Raw genomic sequence first — 24,024 nt, 5'->3', positions numbered from 1 at the left:
TTGGCCCGATTGGCCCTTTGGTCGTTAGGATACACATGCTTGGATTTCCAAATATGGGCCCTGGTTGCAGATTGGCTGCTGTAACTGTTCTTCTCGATTGGCTTCATTCGGGTGACGTCACACTCCCTTAGTCCACTTCTTTATACAGTCTATGGTAGAAATGTTTTTTGCATGAACCAAACCAAGATTAATATCATTCTGAAGTCGTTTTATTTCATGTAGATAATTCTGTTTTTGGAACCAGATTTTAGAGTGGTGGTTTTCGCTGCGAACAGAGTTTAAAAGACATGCTTTAATATTGTTATTATTATTATTAAATATTATATTAACTATAGGAAAAGCCTTACTTCCTTTTGTTTGTGTTTTAGTCTGGATGTGGAGGTTAATTTCCATCCAGAGACTTGAGTGGGCCAAGAACTCTTATTTCAAACCATTCTTAAGCCGTAGAATATTAAAAAATACCTTTGTCCAGTTAATATTGGGCGTCAAACTGTTACCTTTTCATTCACAGCCAATATGATTATGTACATGTTCTTAAAGGCCCGATTCTGCTATATTTTAAAATTTAGCGGTGATAGAAAGATGGTATTTTTCTAATGTATCTATTTGGTAAACTGTTGAAAATACGTGGCTTGTATTTTGCCTTATTTGTGATATTTCTCTTTGTTGTACAGGGATGTTATTGATCTATACAGACGAGATGAGCGCAGAGTCAGAGGGTCAGCAGCACAAGGCAATACGAAAGATAATTGTTTTTCCATGTTTTGTTTTTTAAGGTGTAAGGTTGAGTTTAGTATGGCAAAGTTCACAACACAACTCCATCAATAGAAAGTATCCATGGGTTTCAAAATGATTAAAAAATTAGCACTTTTGCGCATATAATATATTTTTCTGAATTGTTAACTATCTTTGAAAAAGTGCTTAAAAATAGCACCTTTAAACAAGAAGCTGAAGCATGAAAACAATCTACTAATTTTTAGCATTATTTACCTTTATATTTACTCCTTTTGGCTTCACAGTTACCGTATTAAATCATTTGTATACTTATTAGCTGGTGACTTTTATGCCAGATGCCCTTCCATTTGCATCATTACAAGACCGACTTGTGATCTCTTTTTGCTGACTGTTGTCAATTTGGAGTAAATATATAATTTCTTTTTTTTTTCTGACAAGTAATGAGATTGCAATTAGACGAGATTTATTGTCAATCCAGTTCATAATGCACATTTTGAATACATTTGGAAACACTCAGACCTCTGCATTTCAGAACATGTTAGTAGCGATCTAAAAGACGGGGTTAGCGTGTTCTTTATTCTATGATAAAGCCCCATTGACCAAAGGAATATTTAGTTGTTTGCAGAGGACATTGTAAAAAAATGATTTGAAATAGCAAATCTGAAGTATTCCCCAGCCCTAGCAATTACTGTTCCTATATTTTTGCCATACTTAACTGAACAACGCCATAGTATTTTGTAGAAGCAGTTGGTTGTTTTTAGGCGATAGTTTAGCAAGCATATTTTTTGAGGTCAGATGTCACCCCGCTGTGCTGTCCTCGCTGGTCCATTAGCAGGAACAGGAGGCGAAAATCAAACCAGGGACGAATCAATGTTTTGTGGAGGGATATTTTATTTTGGCAAGGTGTACAGGGTCGAAATAGAAACTTAGCGTATAGTGCTTGAGGTATTGGCCACAGCAAAAAGAAAAACTACTAAATATAAGAGTGCAATGATTGACTTTGGAGAACTATTGAGTATATATTTATTGATTTGAAGTGCTGGGCAAAGATTCATTTTGAAAAATGCTGTGGACATAAAAGATGCTGTGTACATAAAAAATGTCTCAAAAATGGAATATGGAAAGACACAATATACTGACTTGAGATAACCAAACAGCATAACCCTCTCCCAAGACATCATGTAATTATGAATGCCTTGAGGTGGTACAAAATTTCTAATTAACTTAAAGTGCAATGTGTAACTTTTCCATGACCTGCTTGTCACCATGGAAATGTTCTTGCTTTGCTTGGAATGTTCTACACTATGGCATTCCATGGAGACAAGAAGGTAGCTGACTCTCAACCAGAAAAGTTACATAGTACACCAGACAAGGATGGGACTAAAGCAAAATCAATGTCCTGTCCTCTCCATGTCGTTCAATAGTAACTGATCTAAAATGGTTTCTTAAATTACTATAAAAGGGTATGTTACGTAGAAGTAGTTTGCACGTAATGGTTGATGTATTGGCTTATTTTCTTTATTAAGACTGCCCCGAATGTAAACTCGAACAAGCACTTCATTGCAGCCAAATTGTGGGAGTATCCTCTTTGTAACATATTTGAGTAATAATTTAAGAACAAGTCAAGTTTTCTCTTTAATTCTTCACATATGCTTTAGTTTGGGGAATTTTGCTCTTGTTTTTACTTCCTGATAATTGGCACATAATTCACAGTTACAGATTACCCCCATGTTAAATACTTCCAATTTATTATGTTTATTAGACCAGCAACAAGCAAATTACATTTTTATTCTAAAATTTGGTAGCTGGAAAATTTGGTAAGTATTTGCTGAATAGATTTGAATGGCGAAAATGGAGAACGAGTGAATGAAATGTAGTCTTTACTAACATTTGATTAGCATTTTACCGTCACTTCTATAGCTTGTGTATGTAATGGTATACCTGGTCTCATGATGATTGGCTGTTTCTTTTTTCTTTTTTTTTTTTTTTTTTTTTTTTTATCTTGGCTGTGCTGAGTTCAAATGCCTGCTGGCAGAATTGGACTTCACAAAGTTAATGCTGTGTAGCTTTAAAATATATATCTAGATTATTGCCTTATTTTAACTTGCTGCTGCTGTCCCTGTAATGGCATTTTGGAGATTAGTGGAGCGATGTCTGTGCGCACAGTTATTTAGAATATACCTCATGGGTTTTGTGTTTGCAAATGCTGATTTTTCTCCTTTACTTTCCTCTTAAATGACACACTGATCAGGTTTATAATGTTATGATTAAGTGCAACCCTCTTTTGGCCAGCAAAATAGTTTTTGATCCTCAAAGTAAATGTGTGAAAGGTAGGAAGAAATGCTAAGGATTTGAGTTTGATAAAGTAAGATGATTAGGTTCAAAGCATCTCCAAAACTGCAGATATGGTGAAGTGTTTAAACCTGGTTTAGTCCTAGGTTAGAACTGGGTTAGACCTGGTTTAGTACATCTCATTTCTTTCACATTGTTCACACCTGTTTTGACAATCATGCAAAAAAGGCAAACTAATGTGGCAAAGATAAATATAAAAGGGAAACTATTAAAGTTGAATTGAGTTATTTTAAAACTCATTAAACTGTCTTCCAAATACAACAGTTACTCAAAAAATCCATTGATTAACTGACAGGTGTAACAGATGTTTTTGATGATAAGATTTATCTAAACACACAAAAAAAATCTGGTATTTATTTGGTTATCAGATTATTGTAATTATCTGACTCTTACTAGCCATGTTGCCCACTGTCTATTGGAGGTGCTTTAGTCCTGGTTTAGTCCTGGTTTAGTCCTGGTTTAGTCCTGGTTTAGTCCTGGTTTAGTCCTGGTTTAGTCCTGGTTTAGTCCTGGTTTAGTCCTGGTTTAGTTCTGGTTTAGTCCTGGTTTAGTGCAGGTCTTGTGGGGTGTTCTAAAGTATGCAGCAAAATTGATGCAAAGAAAGATACAATGACAGATGATTGAAGTATACAAACAAGGCTGGCTTAGAAATGTTTCAAACACACAGTGCACTGAAATCCTATTGTTAAACCTGATCAGTGTATTTTATTTGAATTTTAAATACACATTGATTTGTATGCATGCCTAAACTTGACATATATTCAAACTTGAACAAGGACTGCGACCTGGTTTTCTCAATGGAAAACCAGTTTTGAACCCGTAAACACTCCATAGTGCGGTGCCACTTCAAATGTTAATTCATACTGAATTGCAACACAGTGACTTGCGATGGAGAACTTGCCTTATTTAAACACATTTAGATTGTAAAGATCATTTCAAATTGCAGACCCCTTGATTAGTTTTTAAACCAAAGTTAATACAAGACATTGTTCAAAAATGTTATTCCAAGTGCTTTAATATACCTTCACTGCTATAAGCAATTTTGGACTGACTAGGGATGGACTTGGTCTTGTTCTTGGTCTTTCATGATGGATTGACTGATATTGACTAAAATGTGTAAAGAATTTTATAGACTAGCATACTTATTGGAGAAGTAACAACAGCAACACAATTCATTCAATATACACCAATACATAAAACCATGAATGATATGGTGCAGATTGCCTCAGGATTAATTTGACAAAACTATGACTATGGACAATATGAAATAAAAAATCATTTTTAAAAGCCATAATATTATATTTAGGCCTACATACTTTTTGAAACATTTTTCACTGAAACCCTCAGTCAATATTATACTCACAAAATGTATGCTCAAGTTATAAACAACAAATCTTATAAATATTGCTTGGTTTTGTTTTTAAAAAAGGTCAATATATTTTTAATATCCTTGAAAATATTAACAATGCTGTGAATGCGGTACAATATGGGAGCCAGTAGTCCTGCAGTGCCTCTGATAAAAGTTTGTGGACTTTTCCTCAAGTATTGAAATCTGTAAAGTTCTCTATTTTTGCAAATTGTATGTTTAATTGTCCACTACTTTAGCTTTGGAAGGGTTGTAATACACCTAAACATCTACTGGAGGGCGCTGCAGACAACTATTAGCTCCTAGTTACCAATACAAAACGCATTTCATGTCTAAACCCTACCTCTAACTCAAGATCACTGGTTAACATAAAATTATACACTTATAACTGTGTTTCCATTTTATTCCTATTGCCTTTGTTTTTTCTCCTTTTTCCAAATTCTATGGATGTTTTCTTTTTATTTACTGGGAGAAAAACTGTACATAACTTTATAAATATTCAAGTGTGAGCCTTCATAAGAATAAAACTTTACGCAAATGTCTTAATATTGTGGTGGTTTGTATTAAACTGTACAGCAATATATATTTTAATGTAAAATGTTAATCTTTCCTTGTTCAACACTGGGTCTAAGGAATATGTATGTTGGTACTATGGTGTTTAACCATGATAGAGAAACGACTGTCTGGGATACTGTCAAGCAGTTGTTTCCACATCCAACAACATTGTTAGCTGATTGGATAAATTTATCTATTCCTGGCAGTTCTTCCCTTATGCTTCCTTTTGATCCATGAAATTGTTATTAAATTTGTAGGTTATAATCATTTAGACTCATTACTTTCACATGAATTACAATGTTTAGAAAGTGATAAAAAAGTCTTCAAAAAAATTGTGCAGGCTCTGCTAACATAAATAAGGATTAAGGTGAATTTTGTTGCCACATTATTGCATTAGTCTATACAAGAAGGGAAAGTAATTTTGTAGTCTTCTGTGTTCATATTTGGTGCAGTTTGATGTCAAAATAATCATGAGAAGTAGAAATTCTGATACTGACTTTCAAATACGTGTGAAAGTTTAAAGAAATCTGAATGACTTTTACTGCCATTGTTATGGTGCCACACAAGGCAATGAACAATAATCGGCCTCGTAAATATAAAGTATGATCAGCATGAATTACAAAAGGTAAAAAAAATAAAGAAAAAGTATAGTAGACCTATTGGCTCTTTGAAAAGTGGGTCACAACTAACAACAACTAAACGTCCAGAGTCAAATTATGGGATCCCACATGTAGAAAACCACTGCTTCAAAGGAACAATAAAGCAATAAATCATAATATTTTGATAAGGGTTTAAATTATTATCAACCAACAAACAGTAGCATTTCAAAGTGCACTAGCTCCAAACCACCTGCATTAACATCCTATAGCCTATCCATAGATTTCAACTCAATCAACTATGCATTTACACCGTTATTGTGCGGTTTAGGATTGTTATAGACATAAAGGCTACACATGTGACCAAAAGGACTTCACGCACAGAAATCAAACGAGTAGCCGCCAGTGTCTTTTCTTTACGTCCACCAATCACAGCCTATATACCGCCGTGAAAATGCACCATGGGAAACTAGGCCAAGTTCATTCGGGGAAGGAGGCATGTAAGGCTACGGGCGCTGCTCCAATTCCCATATCGAGACCACGTGCTTATAGGGATTTAAGAAGTGATTTTATCGTGCCAAAAATGATCTAAAATGCTAATTATTTGGGACGCGTTGTCTAAAAATGTGTAGGATTAGTAGTTTGAACGCTGCGCGCGATTGTTTTGGGTAAAACGATAAGGGCGGGAGCGAAGAGGCAATGTGGGGGCAGGGTCTATACAAAGGTTATAGGTCAAGATACAAGCCTGAAGCTCGTTGTTCAAATAAGGGAAGCTTTATCTGCAACCAACACAATTCTAGGAGTGCGTTTTGACTCGACTTTTTGCACAGAAACTCGCGCGTAATTGTTGACGCTACTCCAAAACCTTGCGCGGATGGGTTCGATGGATGCATTTAGGCCTTGGACAACAAGATATCTGTGACCAAGCTTCTTCCGTTGCTGCTGCCACCGCCTTCCCCAACCCCCACAAAGAGAAAATCAACAAAAAAAGATGCTCTCTCAATTTCATGCGTGACAAAACTTTTTGTCGCTGCGAAAGCGTGGCCAAGACTGCAGCACTGGACAAGACATCTGCGCATCAGCGGGTAAGGTGCCAAATGCAACTTGTTTACATATTTATTTACACTGAATCAATGGACTTCTACGATCTTAAATGTTAATTGTTCTGCAGGTTGAGTGCGTTTTGCCCATATATCTAGTCCTTCCAACGTACTCCATTGAAAATCCGCTTGCTATCTTTGTTCCTTCGCTGCTTAATAATTAAAAGGGGCAGGTTGAAGGCGCTAATCTGTGTGCAAAATCTATCGCAGCCCGCACAACTTTACCCATTGTTCCACTGTGCTCCGTCCATTGTTGCATGTAACTCTAAACGTGATCGCTTCATTCCAATCTTTAATCCCTTAATTGAACGTAAAAAATTAATTGCGCGTGTTTCCAGCGTGCTCTTGTTATTACGTCGTGACGTGGATGTGAAATCATACGGTCTTTTTTTTTTTTTTAAGTGAGTATGCGCATCATCCTCACAGTTTGGCGCCACTTTTGGCAAGAGCTATCCAAAACTAATGAGCAAATGGGAAATTATTCATAATTCTTTAATTATGTTCCAAAATATGACCTATTAAAAATTAGAGGGTATAGGAAATGTATTAGTTGTTTTTTTTAACTGTGCAAAACGGGTGCTATTGGTTATGATGTTTGTTTGTCAGTCCAAATTCACAAATTGGTTAATTCATCATTTTCTAAACATTGTCCAGCAATTTCACAAGTGTTGTAAAATTACTCCTTTAGCTATTTAGAATTTTTAGAAGGCAAGGCATTAAGTTGATTTAAAACAAGAAAGTTTGTGGCAGTTAAAGCTACATCCCAGTGCGTCACATTTGTTGCCACACATGCACCTAATCAGCATAACTGCTAACAAGATGCCTATATATTGGTATAATTAACCTCCTAAAACCATTATCAAAACTAGATGCTCGTTTGAACAAGTATCTGTACAGACAAAAAAAGTTAGGACTAATAATTGTGCCCCCTTATTTATTTTAAATGTATATTTTATTGTCATGACAATATGCAACACATGTTGTGGTAGTTATTAATTGCTTGTCTTCTCTTTTCAGAAAAAATGTTCCTCCCACTTTGATTGAATCCTGAACATTTCTATGCGGTTCTCCGGTTAAGGTGCATCTAGTGTAGTTAGTGAAGATAAGCATCTACTGCCCTGGGTGCTCCTTTTGGCTGGAGGACTGAGATTAACCGTGAGGTGATGCATTTTTCCATCACTGTACACACTGTAAAAGTAGCTAGGCCATCGCCACCTATCATTCCCTTACTAATAAATTTCTATACGTTGTTCTCTCTTTCTTGATAGACTGCCTGGATTATCTCACTTGCTTGTTGAACTTTAATACCGGAACTTTTTATACAAGATCTCATGATTGTCTAAGAAGTGGCTACACTAGAAGTGAAATGGGCGAAAAAAGCTTTTTGGTTATTTGCTTCCTAAAAACTGAATATATTTCCAAGGACATGCAAAACTGGATACACTGGTGCTACGAATACATTTTAATACTCTGGTGAAACATTTTGCACCTGTAATCACACCTGTTTTAATGTTTTAAATGCACCTGTGCAGGTATTTTTTGTTTGTATTGTACTGTGTTTTAACAGGGCGCTCATGAAAAAGTCTGGGACACTCATTGGGTCTCTCCCTGTATAAAGATGAATGAAACCGAGATGAACCTAATCCAAACTCCAGATCAAAATCACCAGTGAAAATTAAGTCTCTACAAGTTCTGGAATCTTTTTAGTTCTACGGCCCTCTACTAATTCACTCCAAATCAGATTTCTACAAGTTGTAGGCCTACTGATCAGTCCTAAAATGAACACTTCTTATAATAGTTTTGTAGATGTGTTTTGGTATTTTTTAAATTGTAGTAAGACACCCCTTTGTTTACCATTTTGTTGATTTAAAATGAGACCAATGCCATATTAACCATTTCCTGAGAATACTTTTCATTTTTGCATTTGAACCGTATAGTACATTTCAAAATGAGTTAAGGGAACATTTAATTTTGAATAGTGCCTTAATACTATACTATCTTGTATTGCTTTTTTGCACATTTTAGCTGTTGTTGTATTTGCCAGTTAAAAATTGATCAGTTTTAATGCCATTTCTAATGTATTCTGATTTCTTTTTACTCCCTGGTTTATGGACTATGCAGTGTCAAAGTGCTCACAGTGCAGGTAGTACATTCTGATCTACTGCAGTTTGTGCACTTAAGGTTTTGCAAGTCTTTTTTCCACCTGGCATTTCCTCAAATTTAACCTGGTTTTGGCTTAGAGCTTTGCTGGTTTGCTCTCAGCTTGTAGTTCTGTGCTGTGCAAATCCATGCAAAGCTCTCAGCTAACCCGATATGCCCACAAAAGCACCTTCATGATAATTGTCCAAAAAAAAAATTTCCTCTCCCATTAACATCTGTTGTGTTCAATACACCTTTACATTTTATATTTCTTTGTCTTGCGGTTTTCGGGTGGATGACTTCGCAATTTCAATACTTGATTGAATGAAAGAAATTGCACAGTATCCATCTGCAATCCGCCAGATGTTAAGAACCGCTAAAAACTACTGGACTGTGTGCAAGTGGTAAGGGACTTCATTGTCTCCTCTAGTGCTACTGCCGTATTACAGATGGACACTAGATGGCGCCAGTTGACTTAGTTTGAACGTCCATTTTGCGTTCCCTTTTCTAAAATGATGTACTCTCCTCTTTTTTTTTTTTTTAAATGAACTGTCCGTTGTGTGCAATAAAGTATAAGACAAATATGTGTTTGTGTATTCTCACCCAGATTATTTAGGATTTTTTTAAAAGTCATATCTTTAAATTTAGGCCTGTTCCAATAGTCGCATCAAAACTTTATCTTTGGCTCAAGTATAGTATTTCATGAAAAAATGTAATCCCCTGTGTTTAGTCTTGACCTTAAACTAGTAAACCGTTTTAAGGCATTGTGGCCATTGCACTAGTACTTTGTTTATATCAAAATGTATTGTGGCATACTAAAATTGGTTATTTTATGTCTAGCTTATTTCTTAGGCTTACCTTTATAAATGGGCTACGTAGTTGTTTAGCTACTGCTAACAAAGCAATATCGAGTACTAGCCTCTTTCACAATAGTCCACGTAATCTATAGCCCTATAATAAACTATAGGTGTACTGCACTTTTCGCTTCTTCAGCACATTTTTCCCGTATTTGTTGCTTTAAAACCCACTGTTGCTGCGTCCTAATTGCTTCCCGTAGTGCCATTTATCTACCTCTCCACCGGTTCTCACATTAATCCTGCGCTCTCAGCCTGAGCACCGCAACCACGGGCAACCAGGACCACTGTATCTGACGCTAAAGAGGGGGATATCTTTCAATCCAACACGCGCAGGTTCACGCGCCGTTTTCTGTTTGATGTCGCGAGCTCACACGAACTCTGTCCTCGCGCATCTCCAGCTGGTGTCTCGCGAGCTGCCGGAGGAGAGAGAGAGAGGCTCATTTTTAATAAGTTGACTTGGATCATTTCATGGACAGAAAGCACGTTTATAGACCAAAGATGCTGACCCAACAAGGATTTTGATATCGCTATCTTTATCCGTGGATGCGATTGAACTTCACAGCGAAACCACATTTTCGTGCAGTTTTGACTACTTTGCGAACATTTTTGCGCCTTTCTCTTCGCTATGGAGGTGATGTCGGTGCTTTTGTGCGCTCTGCTGTTGTCGCTTCCTCTCGCGAGTGGAGGACACGTGCCGCCGAACTGCCAGGAGGTGCGAGCCGTGTTTCACACTTTTCACCCCGGCTCCAAGTGGGTCCCCGAGAACCCCGTGTCAGGTAAATATGCACAGAAACATTACTAAAGCGCAAAGAAGCACTTTAAATACGGTTTGTCAATTTTTACAGTCTTTTAACAGAACTGTTTTGCTTAGATTTAGTCACGAAATTCTCTTTTCAAGTCAATTAAAAATTATTTTCGCTGACGTTAACCTTTTGTTAGAGCACCTGTGTAGCAAAAAAGTTGACTGCCACTATTACTTGACAAACTGGGCTCAAATTTTATTCAGCTTTTAGCAGCAACCTACCTTCTTGTTTTAAAGCGCAAGTCATTTTCTCCCAAATTATCAAGGGTAGCTTATACAAAGTTACTCTCAATGGCAATGTTTTGGTTTTAATTTTGGCCAAATTTTGGCGTATTTTAGTTCTTTAACCTATTGATTTGTATTGTGAGAATTGCCTAGTGGCATCCTTCCTCTGTATCAATTGTAACAGACTTGGCTGTGTTCACACTCTCACTTCTGGTCTATAGTCCAGTTTTTGGTTTTTTGGTTTTTTATTGTGAAGAGATTTGGGGAAGGGCTTAAGTAAAACTTATGGTTTATTGTACGCGTGTCTCCTTTTTCGGGCTCTTTGCCTATACTAAGAACGAAATGGACTATTAACGTTTCAGCTTTGAACCCAGTTAAATCCCATTTGCAATGTGGCGTTTGTGTAAGTGAACGCATCCTTACATTGGCTTGTCCGCATCCTTTTTCTTGATTTGTTCCCTATCCTGACTGGCTCAGGCGCCAGCTCCATCCTCCAGTCCCACTAGTGTTAAGTCTTTTTCTCTTTCTGTCTACTTTTAATACATTCTCATACTAAATCACATTAAATAACAGGTTCAGGCTTGATTCTACGTAAGCCAATTTTTGGTTTAAATTGGCCAGTCTAGCTCCTTTTTCTTGATTTGGTCCCTCTCCCTTATAAGTTTAGTCTCCAGCCCTATCCTCCCGTCCCAGTATATTAGCAGTAGTAGTGGCAGTGGTAGCAGTATTCGCAGTAGTGTTTTTCAGTGTCTGTGTCACTGACCTTTGGGTCCGCTCTGCCTACTCTCCTCTCATCCCTCTGACTCCACATTTATCATCCATCCATCTTCTTCTGCTTATCCCGGGCCGGGTCGCAGGGGCAACAGTCTAAGCAGGGACTCCCAGACTTGCCTCACCCTAGCCACTTCCTCCAGCTCCTCCGGGGCGGGACCCCAAGATGTTCCCAGGTTAGCCGAGAGACATAGTCCCTCCAGTGTGTCTTGGGTCATTCCTGGGGTCTCCTTCCGGTGGGACATGCCCAGAAAGCCTCCCGTGGAGGCTAGGAGGCTCCAAAACAAATGCCCGGGCCACCTTAGCTCTACTATAGTTTCCTGTCGTTTCACTGAGCTCCTCACCCTATCTCTAAGGGAGCGCCCAGCCACCCCGCAGAGGAAACTCATTTGGACATCCTGCTCTTGTTGTTTTGGTCATTATCCAAAGCTCACGATCATAGGTGAGGATAGGAACATAGATTGAGCATTAAATCGAAAGCTTTGCCTTTCGACTCAGGTCCTTCTTTACCACAGCTGTCCGATACACACATCACTGAAGACCTTACACTGAGGCCCTCCCCAACGAGGTGACATTCAATGTCCCCAGAGCCAGTTTCTGTTTCTGGAGATCCATTCTTTGAGGTCCCCACCTTCAATGGCCACCCAGATCTTTCAGCACCAGCTCCTACAGATTCTCCTGCAGGTGATGGGTCCACAGGAGGACGGTCCCATGTCCCTCCTTCAGGCTGTGCCTGGCTGGCCCCATGGGGGAAGGCCCAGCCATCAGACCTATGGCGTCGAGCACCCACCCTAGATCTGGCTTCAGAATTGGGCCCATACAACCCACTAACACATGAGAGGGAGAGCGAAAATGTGTGTAAAATAAAATGTAATATTCTTCTAATGCACTAACAGAGGGACATGGTTGAAAAAGAGATTAGATTAGATTAGATAGATTAGATAATACTTTATTGTCAGATCAGAGATCTGAAATTTGTCTTGCACATAAAAACAGTGGCTCCGTTGCTACACATTAACATCACACATACGACACAAACACTAAACAAACATTACAACTAGACTCAAAAACTCTGTTGATGGTTTAAAATATGACTGAGGTTTAGCAAATGTTATTTACTATTGCTACAATAATTAAAAACAAGAAGTAGCCATAGCATTGTTTACATATGCATACATATGGAAGCTGTCGCGAGACTACAGTCTGCATACCCTGATGCCTGTGTTATCATATCAGAAGATTTCAATCATGTAGACTTAAGCTCACATTTAGCAGGTTTCACGCAGTATGTCAACTGTCCCACAAGGCATAACAATACTATAGATCTATGTTATGTCAACATCAAAGATGCCTACAGTGCAATGTCTATGCCGCCTCTGGGTAAATCTGATCACAACCTGATTTACCTCAGACCCCTCTATAAACCTCGTGTGATGAGACTGCCTCCAACCAGTTGATCACTCCGAAAGGATATGTAATAAAGGTATATGTAATTCTACTATGGAGTCTCCATATAGAGGTTGGCGAAGCTATGCAGGATTGCTTTGAGTCCACAGACTGGAAAACACTTACTGATGCACAGGGGTCGGATGATGACATAGATGGGGTAGTGGATCGAGTCACTGATTATATAATCTGTACTGATGTGGTGGCGCCTATGAGAACAATAAGCCATGGATTACAAGCAACATTAAGGGTCTCTTGAACTTAAAAAAGGAGGCATTTAAATCTGGGGATCGGAATAGGGTAAAGAGTGTGCAACATGATCTGAGGAAGAGATTAAGGAAGGCCAGAAGGGACTTTGGAAGTGGTCTACAGAGGAACCTGCAGTCTAATAAAACGAGAGAAGTGTGGAAGGGCATGAAGACCATCACTGGCTACAAGCACAAAAGAGCTGAGACACTGGGCAATGCTGACATGGCCAATGAGTTTAATCACTTTTACAGTAGGTTTGACTCAGCCCCCAGCTCTTCTCCATCTGACAGCTGCTCCAACTCTGCTGCTGTGCCCTGCTCTGTTCCACCCGGTGTCTGTTCCACCTCTGCTGCTGTGCCCTGCTCTGCTCCACCTGGCGGCTACTCCACCTCTGTTGCTGTGCCCTGCTCTGCTCCACCCGGTGGCTGTTCCACCTCTGCTGCTAGGCCCTGCTCTGCTCCACCCGGCGGCTGCTCCACCTCTGCTGCTGTGCTCTGCTCCACCTGGCGGCTGCTCCACCTCTGTTGCTGTGCCCTGCCCTGCCCCACCCGGTGGCTGTTCCACCTCTGCTGCTGTGCCCTGCTCTGCTCCACCCGGCGGCTGTTCCACCTCTGCTGCTGGGCCCTGCGCTGCTACACCCGACGGCTGTTCCACCTCTGTTGCTATCGGCTGTTCCACTTCTGCTGCTGTGCCCTCCTCTGCTCCACCCGGTGGCTGCTCCACCTCTGCTGCTGGGCCCTGCTCTGCTCCACCCGGAGGCTGTTCCACTTCTGTTGCTGTGTCTGGATCTGCTCGACTCAGCGGCTGCTCCACCTCTGCTGCTGTGCCCGGCTCTGCTCCACCCGACGGCTGCTCCACCTCTGCTGCTGTGCCCGGCTCTGCTCCACCCGACGGCTGCTCCACCTCTGCTGCTGTGCCCGGCTCTGCTCCACCCGGCGGCTGCTCCACCTCTGCTGCTGTGCCCGGCTCTTCTCCACCCGGCGGCTGCTCCACCTCTGCTGCTGTGCCCTACTCTGCTCCACACGGTGGCTGTTACACCTCTGCTGCTCGTGGCTTCTCTGTTGATGAAGTGCGTGCTGAGCTACGTAGGCTGCGTCCCCGGAAGTCTGCTGGTCCTGATGGGGTAGCACCTAGGCTCCTCAAGGAGTGTGCGTCTGAGTTGGCCCTGCCTCTTAAAACTATTTTCAACCAGAGTCTTCATACTGGACAAGTCCCAGTCCGGTGGAAAACGTCATGCATTGTTCCGGTCCCTAAAGTAGGGAGGCCGACAGGGGTAAAGGACTACAGACCAGTGGCCTTGACGTCTGTCATTGTGAAGACTTTTGAGAGGCTTTTACTTCAGATTCTCAAACCACAGGTGCAGCAAGCTGTGGACCCATTACAGTTTGCCTATCAGGAGGAAATGGGGGTGGATGATGCGGTCTTATACATGTTACACAAAATTCTCTTGTTCCTGGATGGGACAGGGGGGTATGTTAGACTCATGTTCTTTGACTTCACCAGTGCCTTCAATACAATCAAACCTCAAATTCTGAGAGGAAAGCTGGAGGTGATTGGAGTGGATCCCATGTTAATCACTTGGATTCACAACTACCTCACAGAACGTCCACAGTACGTCAGGGTGGGTGGCAATATCTCTGAGACAGTGGTGACAAACATTGGGGCCCCGTAGGGGACAGTACTGTCGCTGTTTCTCTTTACTCTATACACTGCTGACTTCACATATAAGTCTGAATCCTGTCACATCCAGAAATATTCAGATGATACAGCAGTGGTGGCATGTGTAAAAGGAGAGAACGAAATGGAGTATAGAGACCTTATTGCTGCCTTCACAGTCTGGAGTGAGAGAAACGGTCTTGTTCTAAATACATCTAAGACAAAGGAGATGATTGTAGACTTCCGTAGACCAAAACTCCCTCCCCATCATCCAGTTGTAATTGCTGGTGAGAGCATTGAGGTTGTCCAGTCTTATAAATATCTCGGAGTTCATCTTGACAACAAACTGAACTGGTCAGTGCACACAACTGCAGCTTACAAAACAGGACAAAGCAGACTCTTCTTTCTTAGCAAGCTTAAATCCTTTGATGTCTGTAATGAGTCTCTGCATACTTTTTACCATTCTGTTGTAGCCAGTGCTGTGTTTTTTGGAGTAGTGTGCTGGGGAAACAGCATTACTGTGCGGGACCGTAACAGGCTTGATAAACTAATCAGGAAGTGTGTGTCGGTGATGGGTGGGTGGACTCTGTAGGGGAGCTGGTGGAGAAGATGATGAGGAGTCTGATGCAGACCATCCTCAGCAACAGCAGACACCCGCTGCACGAGACTGTGTCAGCTCAGAGAAGCAGCCACAGTACCAGGCTTCTCTCGCTGCACTGTAGAACTGAGAGGTTCAGTAGATCAGCCATTCCTGCTGCTATAAGACTGTATAACAGCTCTTGTTGATTGCGTGCACTTTATTATCTTATCTTTGTATTCTTATCTTTGTATTCTTTGTGATTTTATAACTGTGTGCAGTTTGTGTTGTGTCTCTGTTTTGCTGCTGGACAGGTGAATTTCCCTGGCTGGGGATTAATAAAGTATCTATCTATCTATCTATCTATCTATATCTATCTATATCTATCTATATCTATCTATATCTATCTATCTATCTATCTATCTATCTATCTATCTATCTATCTATCTATCTATCTATCTATCTGGGTTGTCAAAAGTATCAAAAAACAGATACTAATCAATACTGATGCTAGTATTGAAACTAGATACTCATTTGATACTAAAAAACCATCACTGGACAGAAATTAACCTTTCCTTAATAGCTTTAGAATGATCATGAGCTGCATCAGAACAAGTATAAGAGCACATAGACTAGTATACGCCCATGGACCACTATGGAACCTGGTCCACTGGGGGATTACACAGGTTTAAGCCTGCATGGTAATATAAAAGAAAGTAATACAATTTAATTTAGAAAATCACATTCTATTGTCTAAAGAAAGAGGGTTTTTATTATTGTGGTATTGAGTCTATTCCTTAGTATCAAAATCAAATTTGAAATTTTAGTATCATGGCAACACTAGTTTACAACATTAAAACAACTTCATGTATATTGATGATTATTACCTCCAGCTACCTCCATATATTGCATTTAATACTTTGATTAATATGTCAGCGATTCTCAACTTTGGGAGAGGGACAGGTTGTCAAAAATACTTAAAGCAAATAAAGCATAAAAATGACTGAAAACCATATTGTTGTCAACAGATTGGTCAGGAATAATCTGATGCATTTGTGGGTGCTGTTTTGGACTGGTGGGTCTGACAAGTCTCCAGTACAACCATGGTGGATTTAAGGGAAAAAAAAGTTTGGGAACCAGCATATGTAATTCTACTAACAAATGAGGTAATATATGATTATACTATATATACTATATATAGCTCATATGTAGTTCTAATTCTTTGGAGGGTCAGTAAATGATATTCAATAGTAAAAGTATAAATAACATTGAGTCCGGTGCTAAGAAAAAGAGTTGTCTGAATCTAAGTTTAACACTTGAATAACAAACTGCTGCATTGATCTGTACTGATTTAAATAAGAGCTGTGTGGAGACTGAGGAGGTATTGCTTGAACTGAAGTATCTTTTTTGAGTTATATTCACTTTTAGGAATATATACTTAAGTCAAAACATTACTTGGCATTACTTTGAAAACATATTTTAAACACAGCAGTCAGACATGCATTGAGGGTATTTGCAGTACATCAGTTTAAATCATAACTCGTATAGCATGAGAGGCAGCAGGGAGTGGAGAGGCTATGTATTATAGTAAATTATAATTTTATAGTTTTTTTGTGGTTAACTGATTAGCTTTTATTTATTTTTTTTACAACCAAAAGCATGTTAATTTGTGTCAGTGTGGACTCCCCCAGACATTTAAATTGTCTGTCTTTTTGCATTGCATTTCTTTCTAACCACAGGCCAAAAGTGCATAATGTTTCATTATGGTCTGTTATATTATTATAAGATGCATTATGTAACGTTTTTTAGAGCAGGGTATGCCACTTGCTTGTCTTCATCAAGATGTTATTGCTTTGCCTAGAATGTTCCACATCCTAGCATTAAACTCATTATCTCCTTGGAGACGAGGCAAGTGGTGCAATTAGACCAAGCTCAGGTTTGTGGAGAATATATATATATATATATATATATATATATATATATATATATATATATATATATATATATATATATATATATATATATATATATATATATATATTTTTTATTTTTTTTTTATTATTTTTTTATTTTTATTTTTTTGTATTTATTTATTTATTTATTTTATTTTTTATTTTTTTATTTAACCTTTATTTAACCAGGAAGGTCCCATTGAGATTAAAACCCTCTTTTTCAAGGGAGTCCTGGCCAAGAGGCAGCACATTTCAAAACAAGTACGTACAAACAAACAATGTTAAAATTGCATAGATCATGAAAAACAGTTGCACATAATCGAGGCAGTCTGTAAGGCTTTAAGTTTAGTTTTAAAAACATTTAAGGACAACAGTTCAGTCAGTTTCCAGTCTTTCTGCAGCAAGTTCCAAGTAAAAGGTGCAGAGTGAACAAAGGCTTTCGTCCCCAGCTCTGTGCGGGCAAAAGGAACAGACAGCAACAACTGATCATTTGATTGCAAGGAGTAAGAGCCACTATTTTTCCTTGTGATCAAAGTACAAATATAAGGAGGCAGCAATCCAAGTATGGCTTTGTAAATAAAAGTGTACCAATGCCCCTGCCTTCTAGTGGTCAGAGAGGGCCATTCTACTCTTAAGTACAAGTCACAGTGATGGGTCATAGATCTACAGTTGGTAATAAACCTCAGGGATGCATGATACATTGTGTCCAACATTAGAAGACATGAAGAAGAAGCATCCATATACAGAATGTCACCATAATCCAGCACAGATAAAAAGGTTGCAGTGACATATATTTTTTTTGCCATTTTTTGAGCTATAAAAATCTTAATGCAGAACATTCCAAGCAAAGCATCAACATCTTTATGGAGAAAAGCAGGTGACGTACCTTCCATCACAAAAGTTACGCAGTACACCTACAAGATTGCATTTTTAATTATCTTTTATGGTGGTCAATAGTCAGTAGTAACAATCTGGATTGGAATCAAAGCCAGTAAAGTAACAACCATGTCTGCGACCGTGACTTCTTGGCTATGTAATTGAGGACATTTGAAGCATTTTCAGTCCAGTTCACTCTTTTGACCTGTGCACAATCCTTCCCTGTATTTACCATTCATGCTGTAATCTTGTGCATGTCTTTCTTTATGGAGTCTAATTAATAGCCTTGTTCAGTCCTTTTGGCAGCGCTCCTCTTTGGCATTGTCCCAAGTTAATGTCTGCAACATGAATTATGTCCAGAGCGAGAAATATTTCTCTCAAAACGCAATCATAATTACTGTTACCACCTGACCTGCTACTGTGTCTTTGAAAATGTAAAAAAATAAAATAAAAGCTTGGTGGAAAAAAGTCTTAGAAAACAACTACATTGAGCTGCATGATATGAATATTTCCTTAACCATATAACTTGGAAATATTTACATATTTTTGTTTTGATGATTTTTAAGGTATGCCTGTTCAACTCACATTAAACTTAATTCAGATAGTTTGACTTTATAAAGCTGGAAACTGGTAGCTGGTATTAAAGATTTCTTGTTTAGTTGTAGCGTCAGTTGTTGTGAATAATTGTAAAATTGCAATGCCTCTTATAAGTATTGTAACACACAAGTTGATACTGTGACTTAGTTACAACCATAGACTGTATAAAGAAGTGGACTAAGTGAGTGTGATGTCACCCATAAGCTTCATTTCCGCTGCCACTGTTCGTTTTGGGGCCACCTTGCCCAGCCAAGGAGTGCTTTGATTATCAACAGCCCAGACCACTTTTGGGCATGACACGGGTCTAGCAAGACACACTCAAAGACATGACATAGTCCTGCGCCAACACAAGGCGCAGGACAGGTATAGAAACACCGATGCTACCGGAGCATCAACAATGATCAACAGTGGCACAACAAGCTCGTGGGGACTGGGACTGGGTATGCATCCACACAGACATTGGAGGACCAGCAGTACACCAGTAGCAGCGCACTTGACATTTCTCGCATAAACGATCATCATTAAGATGGCAAAAAAACAGATAAACTAAAATAATAGTTTCCCACCAGACACTGACCTGTGATATATCTCCGTATTTCCAGTGATGGCAACCTAAATGTTGCGCTGATATGTTTCGCAAAAGCTAATTTGTGGGTCAAAAACCCCTTAGCATTCCGGGTCATTTTGGTGAAATTGTTTGTTCTGACCTCTCCAAATTAAAATAATCACCACTATTGAACCCTCAGTAGTAAATGCACAAGTTTGGGGTCTTTGTAAAGGTAACACCCTATAGTTTTACCCACAGGTGTCAGAATCACTGTAAGTTTGTCTGCTGAGCATTTATACACTTTGGGGCGCAGATTGGCATTAGCTAATGCTAATGATTACACATGATACACATTTGACCCACAATAGCAGAATAAACCACGCTTACCGATCAGGAACAGCATCCAGTTCATCAAAACATAAGGTCCTCTACTCCTCAGTCCACCATGAGATCTTCACTCGGTTCCATGAACCGCTCCGGGTCCGAGATGCCTCTAGTTTAACTTGTACAAACATCCACAGTGTCCTCGGTCGCATACTTCCTTTGTTTTGTCCGTTTCATCATGTTTAAAACGCAAAACTACTGCGTAAAATTACGCAATACGCGCGCGGGCCGTCGGAACGCTAAGTGGTTAAGTTGTCGGCGCTCAAATGATGGAAATGTAACCGAGAGAATCCGGTCATTTTTCAAAATAAAAGATTTTTCAAAATAAACGATTGTTCAGACTCAGATAATAAATACAACGGAAATAATTAATTATTTCTTGGACGGCCGGTGGCCCGGTACCAATTGATCCACGGACCGGTACCGGTCCACGGCCCGGTGGTTGGGGACCACTGCTCTAAAGTACCGCCCCCTGTGAGCCAGTCCCAGGTCCCAAGCGTTCCAGAGCCCTTTGAAAGGGCCAGCAGTCTGCTTTGAAACCCTAAATGGGAGTGTTACGGAGCGCATTTGCAGCGGAAACACTCAGGGTTCACACCATACCACACTGTACCGGTCCTATGAAGACGAGGCTATAATGTTTGGCTCCAGCCAAATGAAGCTCCTTGAGGGTAGCAGTTATAGGAGCCAAGTTCTGTATTTGGAATTTTGACCGCGAGTATCATAGCAACCAAAGAGCCAATCTGAAGCGAGGCAGTTGAAGGTAGCGCCCCTTCCCGCCCACACTGCTGGTTTAGCAGGGAGCGGGTGCTTAGCAATGCTGTCAATCAAACCTGTTGCCAACCCTAGCAGGAGCAACCTCAGGGAAAGAAAGTGCCCTATTTGCCTGTTACTAATATTCATATCTTGATTTATGGGCACAATAGCGAAATATAAACCAGGATCATGTCTAGCAGGTCAATATAAACCTTTTAAGACCAAAATGACGAGGCTCACTGCAGCAGTTACAGAGAGAGGGGTGACAGTCTTTTAGTGTAAAGTGAATTGAAGCCAGAGTCGATGTAGTCGGACGCGTGCCCATGATCACTTCCTATTTGGAACATGGCGGCTAGCAGGTTAGCTATGTCCTTTTATATATACAGTCAACACATTTCAATTGAAGGTTTTGAAGGAAATATCATTCTACCATGGTGTGCATTTATTAACAAGTCTGTCATAGAAGGCCATATCATCTTTATAATAGTTTCTTGAGCACAATGTATATGGTAATTTTGCCATTTTCAGTAAAACCTTTAGATGAGAAATATTGGCGCCACTTTATAATAACTATACCTTAATCAGCATTAATAAAGTATGAACAGAGACTTAATAGTCTAAAAATGATTCAGGCTTAGTAACAACTTAATTTTGAGGTGAGAAGGTAGGGTATTAAGTAGTTACTAAGTCTGAATCATTCTTTAACTATTATGATCTTTATTTATCTATTATGAAGTCTTTGTTCACACTTAATTAAGGCTGATTAAAGTGTAGTTATTTTAAAGTGTTGCAGAAATCTGTAGTTATTCATTCGTCAGTGCTGGGCTTGTGTTGAGTGCTTTGAGTGAATGCAGAGGGCTCCTGTGGCAGTGGCTCTAAATGTTAATTGGACGTTTATGTGTGGTGTCAGACAGAGAGGAGCACAGGGCGTCTCTCAGCTCCCAGCATGCTTTGCTCCTCTGAGTCCTCTTCTGAACAAGACTTATTTCGCAAATGGACTGGATGTGAGGGCTGTGTGAGGGCAGCAAGGACAAATGAGTGAGAGGAGGAAGTCAGATTGTACTAAAATGTATGTCATTAGTTTAGAGAGAAGGGTGATAACCAGAGGGGAAGATGGAGATGTATCAGTTGGCCAGGTCAACATTTAAACTTTTTGGAGTATATGCTATTGCACTTCAATCTCCGGTATAGACTGCTATTTTATTTGGGCCGTGTTCTGCTTACAGAGTGAGTATTTTAGTTCTATGGGATATTAAGTATTAACACATAACTGTTTAGTTGACCATGTTACCTTTAACTGCCAAAAACAACTCATTAACATGTTTAATAAATTTCACTTTCTCCCTTAGTCGCTCTGAGTTGCTCCTCCCTTTTCTTCCCGCGCAAAGTTACTCCCCCTTTCAGAGCACTATGACAACACAGGGTGCACGCCACTAATGAAACTACTGCACATTGCATCAGGTTTGAGAAGCTGTAGTGTACAGTTTTGTATTATGTTATTGTATATTTATGGGGAATTGTAGGCTTGTGGGCTGAGCATTAGACAGAATCTTACAGCTAACCATAAGGAATGTTCAAATAGGCCCCAGGAGAGATTACTCAAACATACATAGATCTAAAACCTCTTTAAGTATGTTTTGATGAGGGGACAATGTTATATCATGGTAGAAAGCTCAAAAAATCTATTTTGTATTATACCCCCTTTTTAAAGGAAAGACATAAAAATAAATTTCAACACTAGTGTGAAGAAAACAGTCCATGTGATTACACTTCTCCCTTATGGTAAAACAGGGTTGTGGATGTCTATAAATGTTTTGTATTATTTGTTCTTATTATACTTTTATTAGGCAGAGCAGTGCACAGTATAGACAGTAATTGAGTTTGTAGTTAGGGATGCATTGATACGAAACTGCTTCCAGATATTGGTGCCAGCTGATTGATGATAAGACTATCTATTGGCCATTGTGAGCTCATAATGTTTGAGCCTTTATTTATGCAAAATTGTTAGTAGTTATTTTAGGATAAATAACATATCAGTTTTTATCATGCATTACTTGTGTACTCAAAAATGTCTGAACATCTGAAAATGTGAACTTAATGTAATTGTAAGCATTTACCATTAAATAATGCACAAGATCTAGTATTTTCCAATGGTAGAGCACAGTTTTAGATTTCAAATTAAATGGCTGCTTATCCCTGAATCCACTTCCCCTGTGCTTAAAGCCTCCTCCTCCTCACACTGGAGCTGTACCTCGTCTCTCAGTAAATCAATGATCAGTGAGGCTAGACTTTGCTTCAGTTTCACATGAGCTGCTCTGCTCTGAGCAGTGACCAGTGACAAGGGAAGAGAGTCCTGATGATTTGTGCTCAACATGAAGCGGCGAAAAACACTCAAAACTCTGGAAATCTGCTATAATGGATGACCCCAGCTGACCTTTGAGATTTGATGTGGCTGTTTTTCAAAAGGGGGCTCAACCAATATTTGTATCATGGAGTAGGGCTGAACGATTTTGGGAAATTGTCTAATTGTGATTTTTGTGACAAGCATTGCAATGTGATTTGTTTTAATACCAGGATGCTGTTCACATTCTAAATGCATTCAGGAGAATTGACAAAAAACATTGAAAATATGAACTGACAATACTAATACAAAAATCACATTTCAGAAAATTTTTGTACAGATATAAACTATAGGTTTAGCCATTTTTTTTTATCAGTTTTTTTTTCTATCATGGTGTCCTTCTCATGGCTAATAATGATAGTCCTATTTGTGTTCTATCATCTTGTCCGTCTCTCGCTAAAAAGAAAAAGCGGAAAGTAACCATGAATTAACCAATCAGTCAGACTGGTCAAAGCACCACAACAGTGGAACAAACCAACACATTTAACTTTTTTCAAATCCAGTTGAGAGAAAAGCACAAACATCTTTCCTGTCCACACATACACATAGCACTTCCTCTATGACTCAGTAGTCCATATTTTCATTAACATAATTTGAAGTATGTCTATCGGCATCACCATGTTTGTTTTTTGTTTGTTTAGCTCCGTCCAAACCACAATGGTGCTCTGCCATTGGTCTAAAACAGAAAATGTGAAACTTCCATCTTGCTGGCCAGGTTTCTATTTACTATGTATGAAATTTTAATTTATACAAAGCTGTTCTGCTGTTACTTGAAGGACAAAAAACTGTTAAATAACACATTTCGATTGGTGGTTTTTTTTTTCAGTTCAGTTTCAATTTTCAGTTACAGTTTCAAAAGTGTTTGTATTGATATCGCATCTCTAATCTTTCACATTGTTTTAAGGATGTACATCAGCTCACCTCTTAAGCTGTAACTTAACTTCTTTAATTATCACTTACCAGTTAGACTATAATAGTTACACATATCTTTACAAATGATCTCAAAAATCAAAAAATTAATTTGAACTTGTTAAAAATCCCTATCTGTTCCTCCACTTGGGATGGGAGGTGTGCAAACCCAAATTAAA

The 24,024-nt window shown here is 39.2% G+C and overlaps 1 protein-coding gene across 1 annotated transcript in view; it reads left to right on the top strand.

Annotated features, from left to right (window-relative positions):
* The first annotated feature begins 10,324 nt into the window (after nt 1-10,324).
* Nucleotides 10,325-24,024, top strand: part of gpc3 (glypican 3) — a 279,747-nt gene continuing 266,047 nt past the window's right edge. Inside the window, exon 1 of the mRNA XM_055225093.1 lies at nt 10,325-10,476. Coding sequence (XP_055081068.1) covers nt 10,326-10,476 — 151 coding nt within the window. The 5' untranslated portion in view covers nt 10,325. The remainder of the gene's footprint in view (nt 10,477-24,024) is intronic.

This window comes from Periophthalmus magnuspinnatus, chromosome 10 (genome assembly GCF_009829125.3).
Source record: "Periophthalmus magnuspinnatus isolate fPerMag1 chromosome 10, fPerMag1.2.pri, whole genome shotgun sequence".
NCBI classification, from domain to species: Eukaryota; Metazoa; Chordata; class Actinopteri; order Gobiiformes; family Gobiidae; genus Periophthalmus; species Periophthalmus magnuspinnatus.
The sequence above is the reverse complement of the archived record's forward strand: the minus strand, read 5'-3'. Positions and strand labels throughout refer to the sequence as shown.